We start from the raw sequence: 16,697 nt of genomic DNA on the forward strand, positions 1-16,697 counted from the left end.
TCTGCCCCATAATATGCCTTTTAACCCCCTAAATGCCAGAGTGGCATATGGGGGTATAAGGCATTTCTGGAGGCAGAGTGCTCTATATAATGCCTTTTAACTCCCTTAATGCCACTCTGCCTCCTGGAATGCCTTATACCTCCCTATATGCCACTCTGCCCCATAATATGCATTTTAACCCCCTAAATGCCAGAATGGGATATAGGGGTATAAGGCATTTCTGGAGGCAGAGTGGCACATAGGGGGTCAAAAGGCATACCATGGGGCACAGTGGCATATAGAGGGTTAAAAGGCATATCATGGGCCACAGTGCCATATTGGTGTGGCAAGCCTGGGGGCAGATGTGTGTAACTGGGGGACAGGTTGGAAAATACGAGAAATAAAAACAAAAAAAAAATATTTTTCTCAATCATAGCTTTTATTAAAAAAAATAGTTTACATGAATTAACATTTACTGGTAAAACTTTTTTCCTTTAGGGTCGTCTTATATTCAGGCTTTTTCTTTTTTTCCTAAGTTAATATTCAGATTTTGGGGGGTCGTCTTATAATCAGGGTCGTCTTATAATCGAGCAAATACGGTAAAAGGACTAAAGCAATAGGACGGCGCTGGGGCATTCTTTACAAATCTGGTTTAGTGCTTCAAGAAAGAAACATGAGAAATGGGGAGCAGATCTCATGTGGGCAGTCCAGCATACCCTATAAAACCATATCAGGGCCGTGTAATGTCACGCTACGTGACCCTACAGAGCGTCCCTTTCTCAGAGAAGGTCAGTCCTAAAAATTTGAAAAAGCTTGAGGGGAGAACAATTTAAATAACATACCTCCTTACATTTGAAATGGGCAACGATATACTATTGTGAATGTGTAATGTATTTTCTTCGTTGTGCAGTTCTATTAACTACCTGTCCTCACAAGGCCAACTTAAGGAATGGAGTAAAAGACTATTAATAACATTAATATGTATATGAGAAGAATTATCAGTACATTTGAACAGAACAGGACTTGTCTTGTGAGTGATTATACCCCCCGTATGGAGTTTAGGAATTATATCTATTTATCTACTTTGCAAAGGATTTAACAAAGTACACGAGGTAACAGGGGAGGGCTGATACTTTCTGACCTCCGGGGCAGGTACAGATGAGTGGTCCTCTTAGTCTCACACACTTACACACACACACTATACACCAACTCTAAAACACACTCAATCCACCACAACTCAATCCATCATAACTACCACCTCACATACCTAACCCTTGAACTTTGCCCTCAGCTCTTCCTTATAGCTGCCTGCCCACTGTGTTGGCAGCCACATTATTATCATGAGGCCATGTACCGGCACAGTAAGCCCCTGGACCACCATGCCCCAGGATTGGCCATAATATAAAACTAGTCTTCGATGTAATATTTGCTTTACCGAGGGAATGGAAGACAAGAGAAACAGCCTCCCAGCAGAAGTGGTAAAGCTTAATACATTAAGGGAATTTAAATATGCATGGCATAGGCATAAAGCTACCATGACATATAGCTATATATATATATATATGTGTGTGTGTGTGTGTGTGCAGTACAGGTGTGAAACAATTCTGCAAGGTGGGAATGCTTTAGAAAATATACATGTTGAATAAACAGAAGAAAAATCTAAATCAAATCAATATTTGGTGTGACCTCGCCTTCAAAACAGCATTAATTCTTCCACACTTGCACAAAGTCAGGGATTTTGTAGACATATAGTTAGGTGTACGATTAAACAATTATGCCAAACAGCTGTTAATAATCTTCAATTTAATATGTAGGTTAAAACATAATAGTCAACTAAACTAAAACTGGGTGAGGAACAACCAAGACTGAGCACAGCAACAAGACACAAGGTAGACACACTGGCTTTAAAGACGAGAGTTCAACATCCTATAGCAGTTTAATTTATTGTCACTATTTTAACTAGGCACTATGAAACTTGTCTCATTACTGCATAATTATGGCAAAGGATATACAGGATAGGATAGGTAGATCTGGGTGTCATCAGCATACTAATGGTATTGAAAGCCAAAGGATAAGATGAGTTTGCCAAGTGAGGTGGTGTAAAAGAGCACAGAAGGGGTCCTAGAACTGAGCCTGGAGGTTCCCCAACTGAGAGGGGAAGGGGAGAGGGAAGTGAAAGTTTAAAAAATACACGTAAAACTTATCAATAACATTTTATGTTTTATAATTGTTAATGTTTCAACTAAAGTTGTTTTATAAATAGTCATCACTGTTATCTGTTTTCAAATATATTTTTATTTAGACATGTTTTATATATATATATAATGGCATCTATTTTATATTTTTTTGGTGTATTCCAATTGTCAATAAGCAGTAGCATTTCAGAAGGACTTCAAAAAGTAATAATTGAAATGCCAGAAGTGAAATTTTAATAGTATTATATGTTCATAAAATCAAATTCCACTGTAAACACTACTAAAGCACAGAAATCCAAAACATACAGTAGAAGATAAATAAAATGGTAGGAGTGTAGTGGTATTCAGAAGCAGATAAGGATTATTATTGTGATTTTTTCCAATGACTGGGCACTCTTTGCTCTTGGCACATCACTTTCACTGCCTACTGCCAAGTTGAACCTCCCTGGCTCCAGCCCCACTGCCCATGTCACCTCTCAGCTACAAAAAAACAGAAACCAACCAACTGAAGCCAGAATCCAAACCAGCTGCTCATGACCCCAAGCGAGTATTGGCTTCGTTTTCTGATACCGAGTCCAACTTAAATGTGAGCAAGCACAGGAAGCTTTATTAGCAAGGAGGTATCTCCACTTGTAAATGAAATGTCCCATTACACAATCCACACTCCTGCTTTGCCGCACAAACTTAGAACACTTTGATTTCATGAAAAAAGTGAAAAAGAACTCTTAACTTAACAAAAGAATAATGCACTACATGAAAAAAAGGATGTGGACATCACCCCTAATTATTGGGTTTACGTTTTTCATCCATACCCACTGCTAACAATTCCTAATAAAATGAAACTCATAGGCAGCCGTCTCCATAGGCAAGCAATGGCAACAAAATGGGTTGTATTGAAGTTCAGTGACTTTAAATATGGCAGTGTCATAGGATGCGTTGGGAGCTTGGTGAAATGGGTGTTCATGGCTGAGCAGTTGAACATTTTAAACAATTGTTTGCTTCCAACTTTATTGCACCAGTTTGGGGAAGGGCCTTTCCTATTCCAGCATGACTGTGCCCCAGGTCCATAAAGACATGGTTGGATGAGTTTGGTGTGGAAGAACTCGAGTGACCTGTACAAAGCTCTGACCTCAACCCAATCCTGCATCCTTTGGGATCTATTGGAATGTGGATTGCCAGCCAGGCCTTCTCATCCAACATCAGTGCCTGACCTCATAAATGCTCTTTTGGCTGAACGGGCCCCATACAGGCAAACCACTGCCATCTGCCCCCTCCTCATGCAGGGCTAGCCCCAACTACATGCATGGCCGTCTCAATAGCACTCCCGCAAAATAGGGAGCGCTCTGGGTTGCCTATGCCATGCTAATTAGAAAAGACAGAAAATGGGACATAGCCTGTGTTGCTTAAAAGCTGGCTGATAGTATTAGTATTGTTTTATTTATAAGTTAATACTTATAAATGTTTTTGGTTCCTTCAATCCATTCAATACAATCCCTGTATTCTAAGCTTAAAAAACACTATTATTTTTAGTGTCAATTACTGTCCATTTGAAATATATATGTTTTGGAATTCGCTGTAACACATTATCTTAAGAACTTCTTCAAAATCTTAAAGTTTCAAAACTAACAGTAATAAAATGGATTTTGCTCATTTCTTCAAATGCAAATATTGTAACATTAGCACTTTATTTCATAGTTCTGGCCATGACTGTTTAGCCTCTCTGACCTTTGAACTTTGCATGATATACACAGTTTTGTTAAAATGATATTTTCCCACACTTGACATTGATATTTAAATCACATTAGTGATAGCTGAGTGAGCCTGAAAATAAACAGATAGCTGGCGGATTTGTAATAGTGCAAGCGAATTGTATCCCTGAGTACATTCTCTGCCGTAGGCTATGACTTACTAGTAAACCTAGGAGAGTGTTTAATAAGATAATATTAAAAAATATACTTTGAAAATTCATTTTTAAGTACAGAGGAATGAAAATCCTATCTGTGTGGTTGCCCCAGTTCTGACCTTTCTCCTACACAGAATATATGAACAAATAGATTGATCACATTCATGGCACACAATACATCTCAGTTAATTACAATCTCTGATTAACCTTTTAATATACAAGCCACATCCAATGCAACTTAGTTCATTATAGTTTAAATAGGTCACTTCCTGACTTTTATTCTACAAATTCTATGTCTGTGCAACCACAATTATCAACGCTCTAGTATAGCATCTGCCTCAGTGTATCTACAACACAGGCAGAATAGGGAAAAGTTTATATTACCCAAAATAAACTAATTTCTGTTATTTGTATCAGTATTCTGCCATATATTGCAATAGAGGGAAACAAACACATAAAATGTGATATATTTCTCTCTGGCAGGCCAGCTCGGACCATCTGGCACAGCGGGCAAATGCCCAGTGGCCCAGTGGCTGAGAGAACTGCATGAGTACCTTTACTTCAGTTCGGGCGTAAATCATCATTTAGCGGCTGCTTGCTTTGAAGCATCAGGGCCACTTTTTCTCACCAGTCTGGCCCTGCTTTGGTAATACATTCTGGTCCTATGACACAATAGATGCATGCAAAGCCAATCCCCAACTTAATTGGCCTACATAGCAGTAGCTAACACTTCCCTATACTTTCACATATTCCAGATTCAAAAAATAAAGGCCAGAAATAAAAGGGGACATAAGCCATTTAGTCTTTCAAACCATGGCATTCTAGACAATTACGAAAGGGGTGAAGAAGTGTGTTGGGAGCAGATGGGACGCACAATAGAGATTTAAAGAAACAAAGCAACCAATGCTGTTAAAATGCAGTGTTATAAATCAGCATAAAGAAGAGAAGTGTATATAAAGTGTATAAAAGTGCTTTTTTAAATCATGCAGGAAGGGGAGAACCACCAAGTGGTACGGTGGGCATGATAAAATGATCCTTTAGAAAAAAAAAACAGTCTTTTAGGTTACAGTAAGCTATCATGTCTGTCTGTACAAGGCAATTGATGATGTTAGGAACCATACTTCATCCCACCTTCCTCAATCTTCCTTATAAGCCTCTCCCATGCTCACTACTTACATTGAGTTTATGGTGCTCCACATCGCCATTATGTGTTCCTCCTACTCCCAACCCCATTAGATTACCTTTCTGCTCCCCACCCCATTAGGTTTTCATCGTATCCTCATCCTATTGTTTTCCTTCTGCTCCCCTTTTCATTATGTTCCCTCCTGCTTCCCAACCTATTATGGTTTTCCCCTATAGACCACCCCATTATGTTTTTCTTCTACTTTCCAGTTTCTGCTTTCTTTCCCAACTGTTCCCATTCTGACCCACCTTAGAGTGAACACAAGTTCCACCAAAGGGCTTAGTAAATGCAATTTAGTATTTTATTACTGAAAAAATCTCAATATAAGCCCCAGCTACCAAGATCAACAATAGTTAACTTAAATTTGATGTTAAAATACACGATTATATGATGAGAATAAATTGTTTCGATAATGCTTTGAAACAGTTCTAAGTAGAGAATCGCACCGGCTCATGAATACAGAATTTCCGCAAATATTTAACAAGCATTACAGACAATGCTGTGAGCGGCAGGCTGCTTTTCGATGCTGTTTGAAAAGTCTATGATTGGTTTAGCGGGATGGGAATCTATGTAAGTATCCCGTCTGTGACAAACTAGAATGTCTCTGAAGTCTAACTGTATGTAATCTCTAACTGTCAGAAATAGAAAAGTGCAGATCATTTTCCAAGAGGGAGGTTATGTTTTTTGCTTCTGATTCAAGCTTCCTTTTCGAAACGGATTGAATAGCACGGTACGCTCAAGTCCACCTTTCAGCCCTCCATTGTTTCTGATGAAACCATTTTTTTCCCCTTTCGTGATAACGTATTGTAGAATCCTATCTCCCTGTTTATTTAGTATTGTGGTGCCCTAGATATGACAGCGTGCGCAGATCCAGTTGAAAAATAATGAAATCTTTGGGAGAGAGACACACAGAGGAGGAAAAAGACATTAGATGATGGCAGCTTTTATTCCCTGCTGTTATTGGGCTGTGAATGGGTAGATAGATTGCAAACAGAGCTACAAAAGCATTTAGGCTTTATTTACCGCACAATAAATACAAAAACGTTCTGCCAAGAGCTAGAGATGAGAACCTCTATTGAATCTGTTCACCAGCGCCGGCGAGTAGAAGGTTTTTTTCAAACTATTTCCCTAGGTTCGTGTTTAGCGAAGGTAAATCGTGCAGCCCCTGTGACCTACTTCTGCATGAGAGGGGGGATTTATAATGTCAAATTATGGAATCTATCTATAGCTCTGCCCCTTCATCTCTCAGTAATATAACCTACTGTGTCCTAATGACGGTGACCTGGAAAACACGACTATTTCTCATTACAGATGCTATCCCTATGTCAGGAGGGATTTTATTATTCATGTTAACGCCAAGAACTGTGAAGAGGCTAAAATAAAGATATTTTATATTGATCTTGCAATGAAATGCACGTTGTCAGTTTTTTGGTGCATAGTCAAATAATTAACATATTCATACATGTTTTAGTTAATTTGCTGGTGGTTGGAAAGTCCGTCATCAATAGCATATGTGTATACATTGTGCTGGTAGCACAAGCACCGGAGACCAGGCAAAAACATCTGAAAAAAGGAAATTGATCGTTAAAGGAGAAATAAAAAAAACGAAAAAGGTTGCAGTAAAGCAAGCTGTGAGCAGAGCCTTAATCCACTTTGAAGACCAGGGCTACTGCAAGCAGCCCAATTGATCTCTCAGTGTGATGTGAATTTGAACATAAATGAATCCGTCTTATTTAACCATACTGCCCAGAAACAAAACCCTGGGAATGCCAGAGGAGGCAAGAGCAGCGCATAGCTCCCGCTGTCCATCACTCAGGGGTTAACGGAGCCCTTCGACCAATTACAGGCGTATTGCATGTTTGGCTAAAGAAACAAACATAGATTTTCCTATCACGGGGAACAATGTTATGTGGCAGCAATAATAAATGACTGATTCATGTGAGCTCAGATGAACTCTGAATGCCAGAAAGCCTCCTTTGGGGTTCACATGCGCATTACACCAGTTGTTCCCCCTTAATCATTCTCACGTGTAGATCGTACAGTAAGCAAGACCCGTATTACCATTTATTTCACTTATTCTTTCATTGTATGTCAAATTGTTGCTGCCCCAATTAAATTGAAGAGAGAGTATCATCATTCTGGAATATATATATATCTATATATATATCTATATGTATATATATATATAGTGCATTATGATATGCGGGTGATGTGTTTCAGTGTGTACTGAATCTGTTAGTGATGATATCACTGTTTGATTTATCCTGTCACTCTAGTATTATACACATCTTCTTCGTTCCAGTAATAGTCAGAGTATGGAGTCCCTGGAATGTTCAGTTCAGGCGTTCTCCCTGCATTTGTAGACATTAAGGCTCATTACCTAGCTTTATTTTACTGCTCTCTCCACTGTGTGAATGCAGTGAAACAATCCAGGGTTCCAGATCCACCCGATCAGTCATCTATGAGTGTCACCGCAGCGTAGTGCTTCATGCTGCCAGATGGTGCTCAGTGGTGCCAATGTAGCTTTTGTGCCAATGGCTGGGGTTACACTAATAAAGATGATCTGAATTCATGGTAATTTATTGTTGAGCTTGTCTGAGGCTTGCCAGGCTCTCTGTCCTTGGTCTACATATATCCCCATCCCGTTACTGAATGCAAGTGGTACCTATTTCCATAGCTAACATGAACTGTTTATATTTATGCATAATTTATATAATGTATGTTAAGTTGGCACTGCTATTGTCAGCTTATATCATTCCTTTATCACATTTTTTTATTTTTTGTTGTACTGGAGCTGCGAAACTCATGAAATACAAAAGTAATGTAATAATTGTGATAGTAATTTGAGGGTGTTTCCACTTAGTGGGGATCACGCCATTAAATGACCCCAGGGTAGTAGCATGATAATACAAGCTCAGGCTCTGTGCAACTAGAACGTGTGTATGTATGTGTTACGGTAAATGTGTGTATATCTTTAGAGTGAGTCTGTGTGTTGGAGTGAGTGTAAGTATGTCTAAATGTTAGAGTAAATGAGTTTGTGTCCATGTGCTGGAGTGAGTGTGTGTGTGTTAGTGTGTGTGCTAGATATGGTGTGGGGTGGGAGGAATGACCCCTGAGCCAGAAGGTGCCAGCCCTCCCCTGTATCCTAGCCGTCCAATGTGTGCTTTTCTCACCGGTGGATCGAATTACATTTCTGCTTAAATAAAGATGACTTCCAAATATCTGCCTTCTGACAACTAATATCCCGCACTTCTAGCAAGTCTTTTTAAAAGTATAAATATATATTTTTTTAATAAAGTTTTGTAAACAATAACGCAAAAAACAATGCTATTACTAGCTTATAATGATAAGCATTTTGACTCATCCTTGACCAACTATTCCTTTTCAGACCATATAAGCTTGAAGCAGAGGCTGTCATTTGTCTCTCCAAGTCCCACATGGATACGTCATTCCTTAGGCCAAATAATTATTGTATTTGTATACTTCTGTAAAATAAATATTATTAGTATATAATATTTATATACAGATTCAACAAGTATGCAGCTCTTTATATTGTTCATAGTTGTTAACATAAAAGAAAAAATCTAGAGAATTATAATAAAGCAGTGAAATAATATAATAAAGAAGTGAAGTCACATAATTGTGCTTTAATGTAATCCAAACCACCAATGATGGAGCTGACATAGCACTACTTTCACGTTGTCTAACAAGACCAAAGGTGTGTGATATACATTTTATTAGTGGGTTGTATTGAATATCTGTACATAATCATTCTTGGGAACTTTCCAGAGTAGGCTACCCAGAGCTCCCCCTCATCTGGGAGAGTGGCTTTGCTGGGCTTGAACTATGGGCCATGCTTAGGCCAAGGTTAAGACAGCTGGGGCCCTACAGCACCTTGTACCACGTGGGTTTGTTGTATCTATGAAAAGGCTTCCAGCATTGGAAGGCCTCCGTAGCCGAAACCTCCAGTCCTCAAATAGTTAAGTGGTTATACAAAGAGACCTAGACTCAGGCCTAATGCTTAGCAAGATATAACAATGCTTTTGTGACAAGATGTCTGTTAAATGAACTGCGTACATTTTGTCAGTGCTTTTGTGGCTAGTCCCAAGTAATATGAAATGTTGGAGAAGAAAACTTTCAAGTGAAAGAAAGCCTCCAAGAGTATTTTTGTCTTCACAAATCTTACGCGTTGACCTCTTATCTCCGAGAGCTCGTCTACGGTAATAATGACTTCAAAAGATCCAAGTACCAGGGGGCGAACGGGGGCATGAGGACAAATCTTTGACAATGCTAGGATTTGTGAGAATATAAAACCTAATTGTCGCTCACCTTTTAAGTTTACAAGTATCCTGCAGAACTTAATGATAGAAAAGCTCTTGTGTTCGGAATCTATGTTCACGGCAGCTGAAACAGACAGCAGGGTTTAAGTGAACGATGACCCCTTTTTTTTTTTTTTCTCTTGGAGCCCATACTGGCTGCGTTAAATTATTGGAAGAAATTGTGAAATCTGCAAATCAAACAGGTTCTCTTTTTCTTTTGAGCAAACTGTTGTAGACTTATCAGCAGCTGCAGACTGCACTCTGCCGATGCTACATTGTAGGGTTCCATTCGGTGGCACATGGCCAGTGCCATCCCGTTGATCTGGAAACTCTTAAATTCTGGCATCCAGAAAAACTGCGGGTTTTAGAAATAAGACTCTTTTTAAGAAGCTGAAATAAAGGAATTAAATTGGTTTCAGCCATGGTTCCCTTTTGCATGGTCATAACACGAGAAAAAAGGATTCAACGTTTTGACTTCTGAAGCATCATCCGACAATTCACCGCATGTCAGTGTTTTAGTACATTGCATTTCAGTGACGTTGTATTTGATCCTTTTTGCCATCAGGAAAAAAAATGTAATTGCTTTTGTTAGAAAAAGAAAAATAGTAGGAAGTGATATTCTTAATTATCCATATTGGTTTCATAGTCACATGGCTAGCGAAGTTGAGAAAAAAGTGAAAGCCTTACGATTTTGATCCTTGAAATATATCAATAAATGCATTTGATCCAGATGTGTCATTTTTACTAAATCCTACATGTTCCATATTACTAAGTAAACGTATGTGATGTATTAAAGACCCACCCTATGTGTACCCCCTTAATTTCGATGTAGAAGTTATTTCTTTCCTGATTGCAGGTTACTGCTCATTGTTAATTGGTTGAGGCAGCCTTCAGAAGGTTGGGATGAGCATGATGACGTGAACTGCTGCCCAGGAAACTGAATAGATAATGCTTCCATACACTGGGGAACCCTTACATTGGATATCTTCAAATCACTTACAATGATTATCAAACCAAAAGCACAAGGATATGTAGCATTAGTAGATGAATTTCTGTATACTGAAAGCCGTGAAGGTGACAGTTCCCTTTAAGCACCTGTCACAATGAATCAAGTCCACTCTTAAAGCTTCCATACTGTTTGATTATATATATATATATATATATATATATGATTTATGATATATATATATATATATATATATAATATTTTAACAAAGCAAACTAGGTTTATTTAGCGTACTGAAATATAAAATTAAGCAGTATTGGGAAGGCTGACTTTGACCCATGGCTTTTCAAGGATATTACAGTAAAGGGGCAACTGATATCGTTGGACAGATCTACACTTAGTAGATGATTCGTTTTCCTAGCATACTCTTGGAACATACTGAGAAATACATTAGAGAACTTTCTTTTTATTTCCATGTACATTAAAGACAACACTTACGTATTCAAAAATTGGGGGGAGGGCACAAAGGAAACCAACTACAGCCCAATACAGAGAGAGATTAACCCAGAGCTGTTAATATCCATCCTCAAGTGTGATATGGATAGCATCACAACTTTAATTTTAAGATTGTATTTTTTCACATCATTGATGCGTTAATTCAAAATCTTTTTGTTTGTGAAGGCTGTCATTCGGAATGTTGCGCTAGAAAATATTTACATAGCCATTTCCTCCCATTTTGAAATAAATAAACTGTTAGGAAGCTGAAATAATAGCAGGAAAAAAAGGCTTTGAAGCTTTGGGAATATGGACCCCTTTCCCAGCAGAACTAAAGTAAAACAATCCGCACAGTTTGGGAACATGCCTCTTCACCAATCCTATTTAGAAGATTAGCGTGATCTTGTAAAGCCTTAAGACTTTTTTCCCTACTCTGTTTTAATTTGATGTTTCATAAAGGGTGGCATCAGAGGTTATCGCACTGAGCCAAAATATCTTAATTAACTTCTTTGTAGTAGGTTGCCAAGATATCCGCCACTAGGTGGCTCCTGAACATGTGCAGATGCTTTCATCCGACACTGCTGTGAGTTCCAGTGTATCTGGCTCGTCATCATACAAAAATGATACATTTTAGGATATACAAAGTGATAGAAGATTAAAATTAAACTCGGCAACCCTCTGGCATCCAAACTGTTAGTTTGGCGCATTGTGGGGAAGCATGGGTCTACACCCTTCCTAATAGTATTCCATTTTACAGAAACATATCCAAAGCACAGATCTGTTAGAAGGACTGAATAAGGACATCCTGAGGACATCTTTGTATCAATAACAATAACACAGCAATGATACACGGCAGTCGGTTTACACGCAGTTTGAACGTAAATTGCTTTCCAGCAGTGAATATGTTAATTGATAACAGTTGCTATGAGATAATTAAGCGTTAGGTACACATCTGGACCACTGATGATTTCAAAGCTTTGCCGTTCAGGCTGCAGAAATACCTATGTTAGGGGGTTAAGCATCTGCCAATGACCTAGAGAGGGGCTGTCAAAATCATAACATTTGACTGATCCATTGAGTCTGTCTGATTCTTCTACCTGCTGTGAGACTTCAAACATTTCTTAGTCTTGTGTTAGGATAGACCTGTGCCCATCACACCCTTGTTTCATCGGAGCCCACACTGGCCATTAGTGCCCAATAGCTCTTGCGTCTACTGCACTTCAGGGGTTGGTGTACTCCTTCAGTGTGCGCCTGACTAATCATATCTGTCAGAAACATTTCCCCCACCTTCTCTATTGTCTGTGAAAGTATTGCTTTTCTACTTAAATCTAAGTTAGTGGATGCTCTAAGAAAATCCATTAAGAGATAATGTTGCTACTGTTTTGTGGACTAGATACCATATCCATCAACCTGCGTGTAATGCATAGAACCTATATTCTGTCTGCTAGATCTGTGTCCCTTTAAAACAGGTGCAGAAACCAAGGGAAGGTCATAAGCAACAATTGTGATCATAGATCCATCCATACTGCCATGAGACCTCCCTTACCCTCTTGCTTGTATATTATGTTTATATATTTGTCAGGCCAAGGCGGCAGAGAGATGCCCTCACCAGGTCTAGCACTGGTCTCCTGTAGTTGAAATCTTCATGTAGCCCTGGTTTCTAAGCAGTTGCTTGGGTTGCCAAGTGTCAGTTATTTCTATTTGAAGATAACTGGTTTGAGAACGAGCAGCATTGAAAAACATGGTTATGGATGTCTTGCTAGAAATACAGAAACTATGTGAGGACATAGGATAAGATATAATAAATGCAGGATGCTAATGCTGTGAATGCATATAAACTGGATACGCATAGTCAAATATTGGTGTAAAGCGAAATCTAAGAATTCATTATTTTGAAAATCCCGTGTCTTTTTGTCTTTTCCCTGAAATATTAAAACAGTTCTAGAAACCGGACAAAAGCTATTGTGTCGTGTAATCTGTGCCTGATACCCAAGTAGTAATTATTTCCAGCTTCTCTGAGACATTTCTGCTTAATAAATGATTACATTGATTCCAGTCCCAGAACATCTTGGTTAGGAAAGGAAATACCAGTAGTGTTTGAAGAACAGATTATACGGGTTCTTGCTTGGCTGAATATAGTTTAAATGTTCTTTAGCTTTTTCAGTAGAATACAATCATTTAAAAAATATGATATGAAAGGGCATAGACTTTATGTGCCTCACCAACTTAATCCTCAATATGGAACGCAAGCCAAAACGAAAGGGAAGGATATACTTGTGTCTTCCAATTTAAGTGTCATTATACCTTTTCTCACTGAAAAATTAAAAAATAATTATTTATGTATCAATAAATTATATTAATCATCTGAGAATGTGCAACATATGCATTAAGATACCCCAGCAATGTGACAGGGGAATATTTTTAATGGCAGACTTAAATTTAAAAAAAGATTTCTGATTTACGACCTATACATCATCTCTAAACACCTTTAAATGTGTAATATTATTAATATGTGAGATATTGCCTATATCTAGCATTATAGGAACAAAGAATTTCACAGCAGATCTGTCCATCTGGCCCATCTAGTCTGCCCATTATCCCTGCTGTAAAGACTCAAACCTTAATCATTCCTTGGTTGTGTCACGGGCACTTAAAACAAGCATGGAACGCACTCAAAATATCTTATTATAGATAGATATAGATAGAATATGAATAGATAGATCAATAGAGATTTTTTCAAAATAAGGTGTCATAATCTATCCAGCTGTAGAACCTCCCAGGTTATCTCATTATTCTTACCATGGATTTGCTCCTTAGGACAGCGAGAAGAAAGGTTTTATGAACAAACTCTACGCCATTCAAGAAGTCTGTGTTAGCGTACAGAGCGTTCTTGATGAAGTGGCCTCTATTGGTGAGAGGATAAAGAAGTGAGTATTGAATGCGCATGTTCTTTCAATTTGCAAACGTAACACAACACTGCTTGCAAAATATATAGATCATGTTCAGGGGAGGTCTGACAAGGCAGGCAGGGGAGCAATCGGGCTGCTTTGTTTTTAAGATTTTGGACCAGTACCAGACGTTTTACTTGTAATTACATATACAGCCACTTGGATATCTTGGGGTAATTAGGATTCCGCAAGTTTGTTTTGAGCCACTATAATACCAGGTCTTTGGCTGGGCTTTGCCCCTCTGCTTAACCCTGCAACCATGGTGGCTTTACGTAAATGAAAAAAAGAACATACTGTATGGTATAATAAATAAAGTCAAGCTTCACTATTAGCATCTTAAAGTAGAGAAATAGTGGATTATTTATGTTTTGTTTTAATAGGCTATTCAATCATTCTCCAACATTTTTTGGGATCCATTTGCTCTGTTATATCTGAAATAGTTAAATTTAAAATGCGGTTATTCATTTATTTCATGGTCTGAGCCCTGCTCTTATTTTCAAGGGAGTGGTGTCTGCATTGGTTTATTTAAATAATAGGGAATTCTCCCCAACCTGTTATTCTGTGTCCCATTAAAACTAACTGATCCCGAAAAGGTGCGCAGAATTGCCTTAGACAATAGTCAAGTCTAGTTCATCTCTGAATAAGGGAGAATTACAGTTATCATCTATAAAAATATGTCAATTAAAACACAGATTAAATGCTGACCCTCATCTTCTGTCTTTACTTATTACGTCTTGTATTAAGACCCTTAAGAAAATGTGCTAATTTGTGACTGTTTCCGGGCCAGGTCTCATCATGTAACTCTTGTGAAAGGGTTATTGGATATTGAGCTATGATTCATGTGCACTATTGTCTTTAATGTTGTCTTGATACAATTTATTTGGTATCATTTATCTCTGCATTTCCTCTTGTGCAGTTTCAGGAGGATGTGATGAAGAGTAATACGTCTCTGTGTCTCCTTAAGAAGCCTTCACTTTGCTTGTTATGTCTTTTATTAGATATATAAGATTGATCGGTGTTTTGACTCATTCTTATTTTTCATGCAGTACGTTCAACTGGACGGTCCCGTTCCTAACATGGCTGGCGATCATTGCCCTCTGTCTCCTTACTGCAGTGCTGTATTTTATTCCACTCAGATACATTGTCCTTGCGTGGGGTAAGTAAATCATTGCTGAATTAATGGTTTATTCTTCAGATTTCTGAACATACTGAAAGATAGGATGATACTTGGTGTTAAAACATATATTCATGCCGGGGAACTCTCCAGGTTCTGGGCCTCCAGAAGATGCCCTACTCCACCAGGACCCCCTCCACTACCTGCCCACTTCCCACCTACTCCCCACCCATTTCCCTTCCACTAATGGCTGTCATGGCTGGGACACATCCCCATTTAAGGGGGGGATATGGGTGGGGAGTGGGGTTTGTCAGGACCCCGCTCCCATGACCCGGAGGATTTGGGTGTCAACCTGGAGAACCGTAGAAGCAACCATTATCCCAGAGTCTCTGGGCAAAGCGCAGACTTCCCAGGTATGTATATAACCCTCTCATGACCGGTGGTGTTTTGTACCTTACAGACCGGATTATTTTATGCCATTTCTACAATTATGTTTTTTCCCCTTTTCTGTGTTCCCCAAATTATATATTCTTATTTTCTTTTGTTCATCATCATCATTTTAGATCTTATTTAACATCACTCCTTGCACGCATTTCTTAGAATGCCCAGGACCAGTATAATATACATAATGTTAAGGATATGTACATCTAAGTATTTCTTTAATGTTTACACGCAAGTAGTAAGAGAATACCTTTTTTCCGAATATCACTTGACATCCGCTGATAGTATTTATCTCAGCATGGTGAGTCATCATAAACACTCTATAATTGTTATTATATGGGATCATCTCTCATCCACTCACTTGTAAACATTAATAAATAAAAACCTTAGAGTATACTATGTTGTTATAGACTATAAAACTAGAAGTATTTGGAAATGTGTTTGCAACAATAAACAGCTCATAGATCTCTGTCCTACTAGGAGCACTTTATGTGCAAATGGATTTATGCTGCAGTGACTTTAATATAATGTGTGACACGCCACCCCAGCACTAAAGAGATTGGAGCAAGCGTTGGCAAAGACTTGATTAGATACAAAGGTCTACACTGAGATCTCCCAGCTGACGGCACTTCTGCCAACAAAGCGGAGATCCGGGCCAAGTTTTCTGCCACACGATGATTTGACAAATATATTTTGACTGCATGGATATTAAAACCAACACTATAATTGCATTATATATTATAGGCTGTAATCAGTAAATGAAATGTGTGGGCTGTACCACTAATACACAGCAATTATAAAGCTGTGAATATTGAATGTCTGTGTAGCTATCGTGACTCTATTTAACCATAATATATGCATACTTGTTAGTTCCTAGTTTAGGGTGCAAGGGCAGATTATCACGACCACATATACTTTCAGTCTAATCCTAAAGGGACACTCCGCACATCACTCTGCCTCTCTCTCTCACTCATATATATATATATACTCACAATCACGGAGACTGTTGAGGGGAGAGCCCGGCTTAGCTGGGTCTGGTTGGGCTGGTCAGTCTGGGTCAGTAAAGTATAAGCCAGTTGGGAGCTAGACTTTTATGATTTTAAGGGTGTTTTGGTGCACTTGTAAATAAAATGAACAGTTTGCTTGAAGTACGTTGTTTCTGAGCCTTATTGCC

The 16,697-nt window shown here is 38.6% G+C and overlaps 1 protein-coding gene across 2 annotated transcripts in view; it reads left to right on the forward strand.

Annotated features, from left to right (window-relative positions):
• Positions 1-16,697, forward strand: part of MCTP1 (multiple C2 and transmembrane domain containing 1) — a 236,695-nt gene that overhangs the window by 216,873 nt on the left and 3,125 nt on the right. For both annotated transcript variants that reach the window (XM_053474807.1, XM_053474815.1), the window contains exons 19-20: positions 13,838-13,947; positions 15,015-15,124. In XM_053474807.1, coding sequence (XP_053330782.1) covers positions 13,838-13,947; positions 15,015-15,124 — 220 coding nt within the window. The remainder of the gene's footprint in view (positions 1-13,837; positions 13,948-15,014; positions 15,125-16,697) is intronic.

The sequence above is a fragment of the Spea bombifrons genome, chromosome 1 (genome assembly GCF_027358695.1).
Source record: "Spea bombifrons isolate aSpeBom1 chromosome 1, aSpeBom1.2.pri, whole genome shotgun sequence".
NCBI classification, from domain to species: domain Eukaryota; kingdom Metazoa; phylum Chordata; class Amphibia; order Anura; family Pelobatidae; genus Spea; species Spea bombifrons.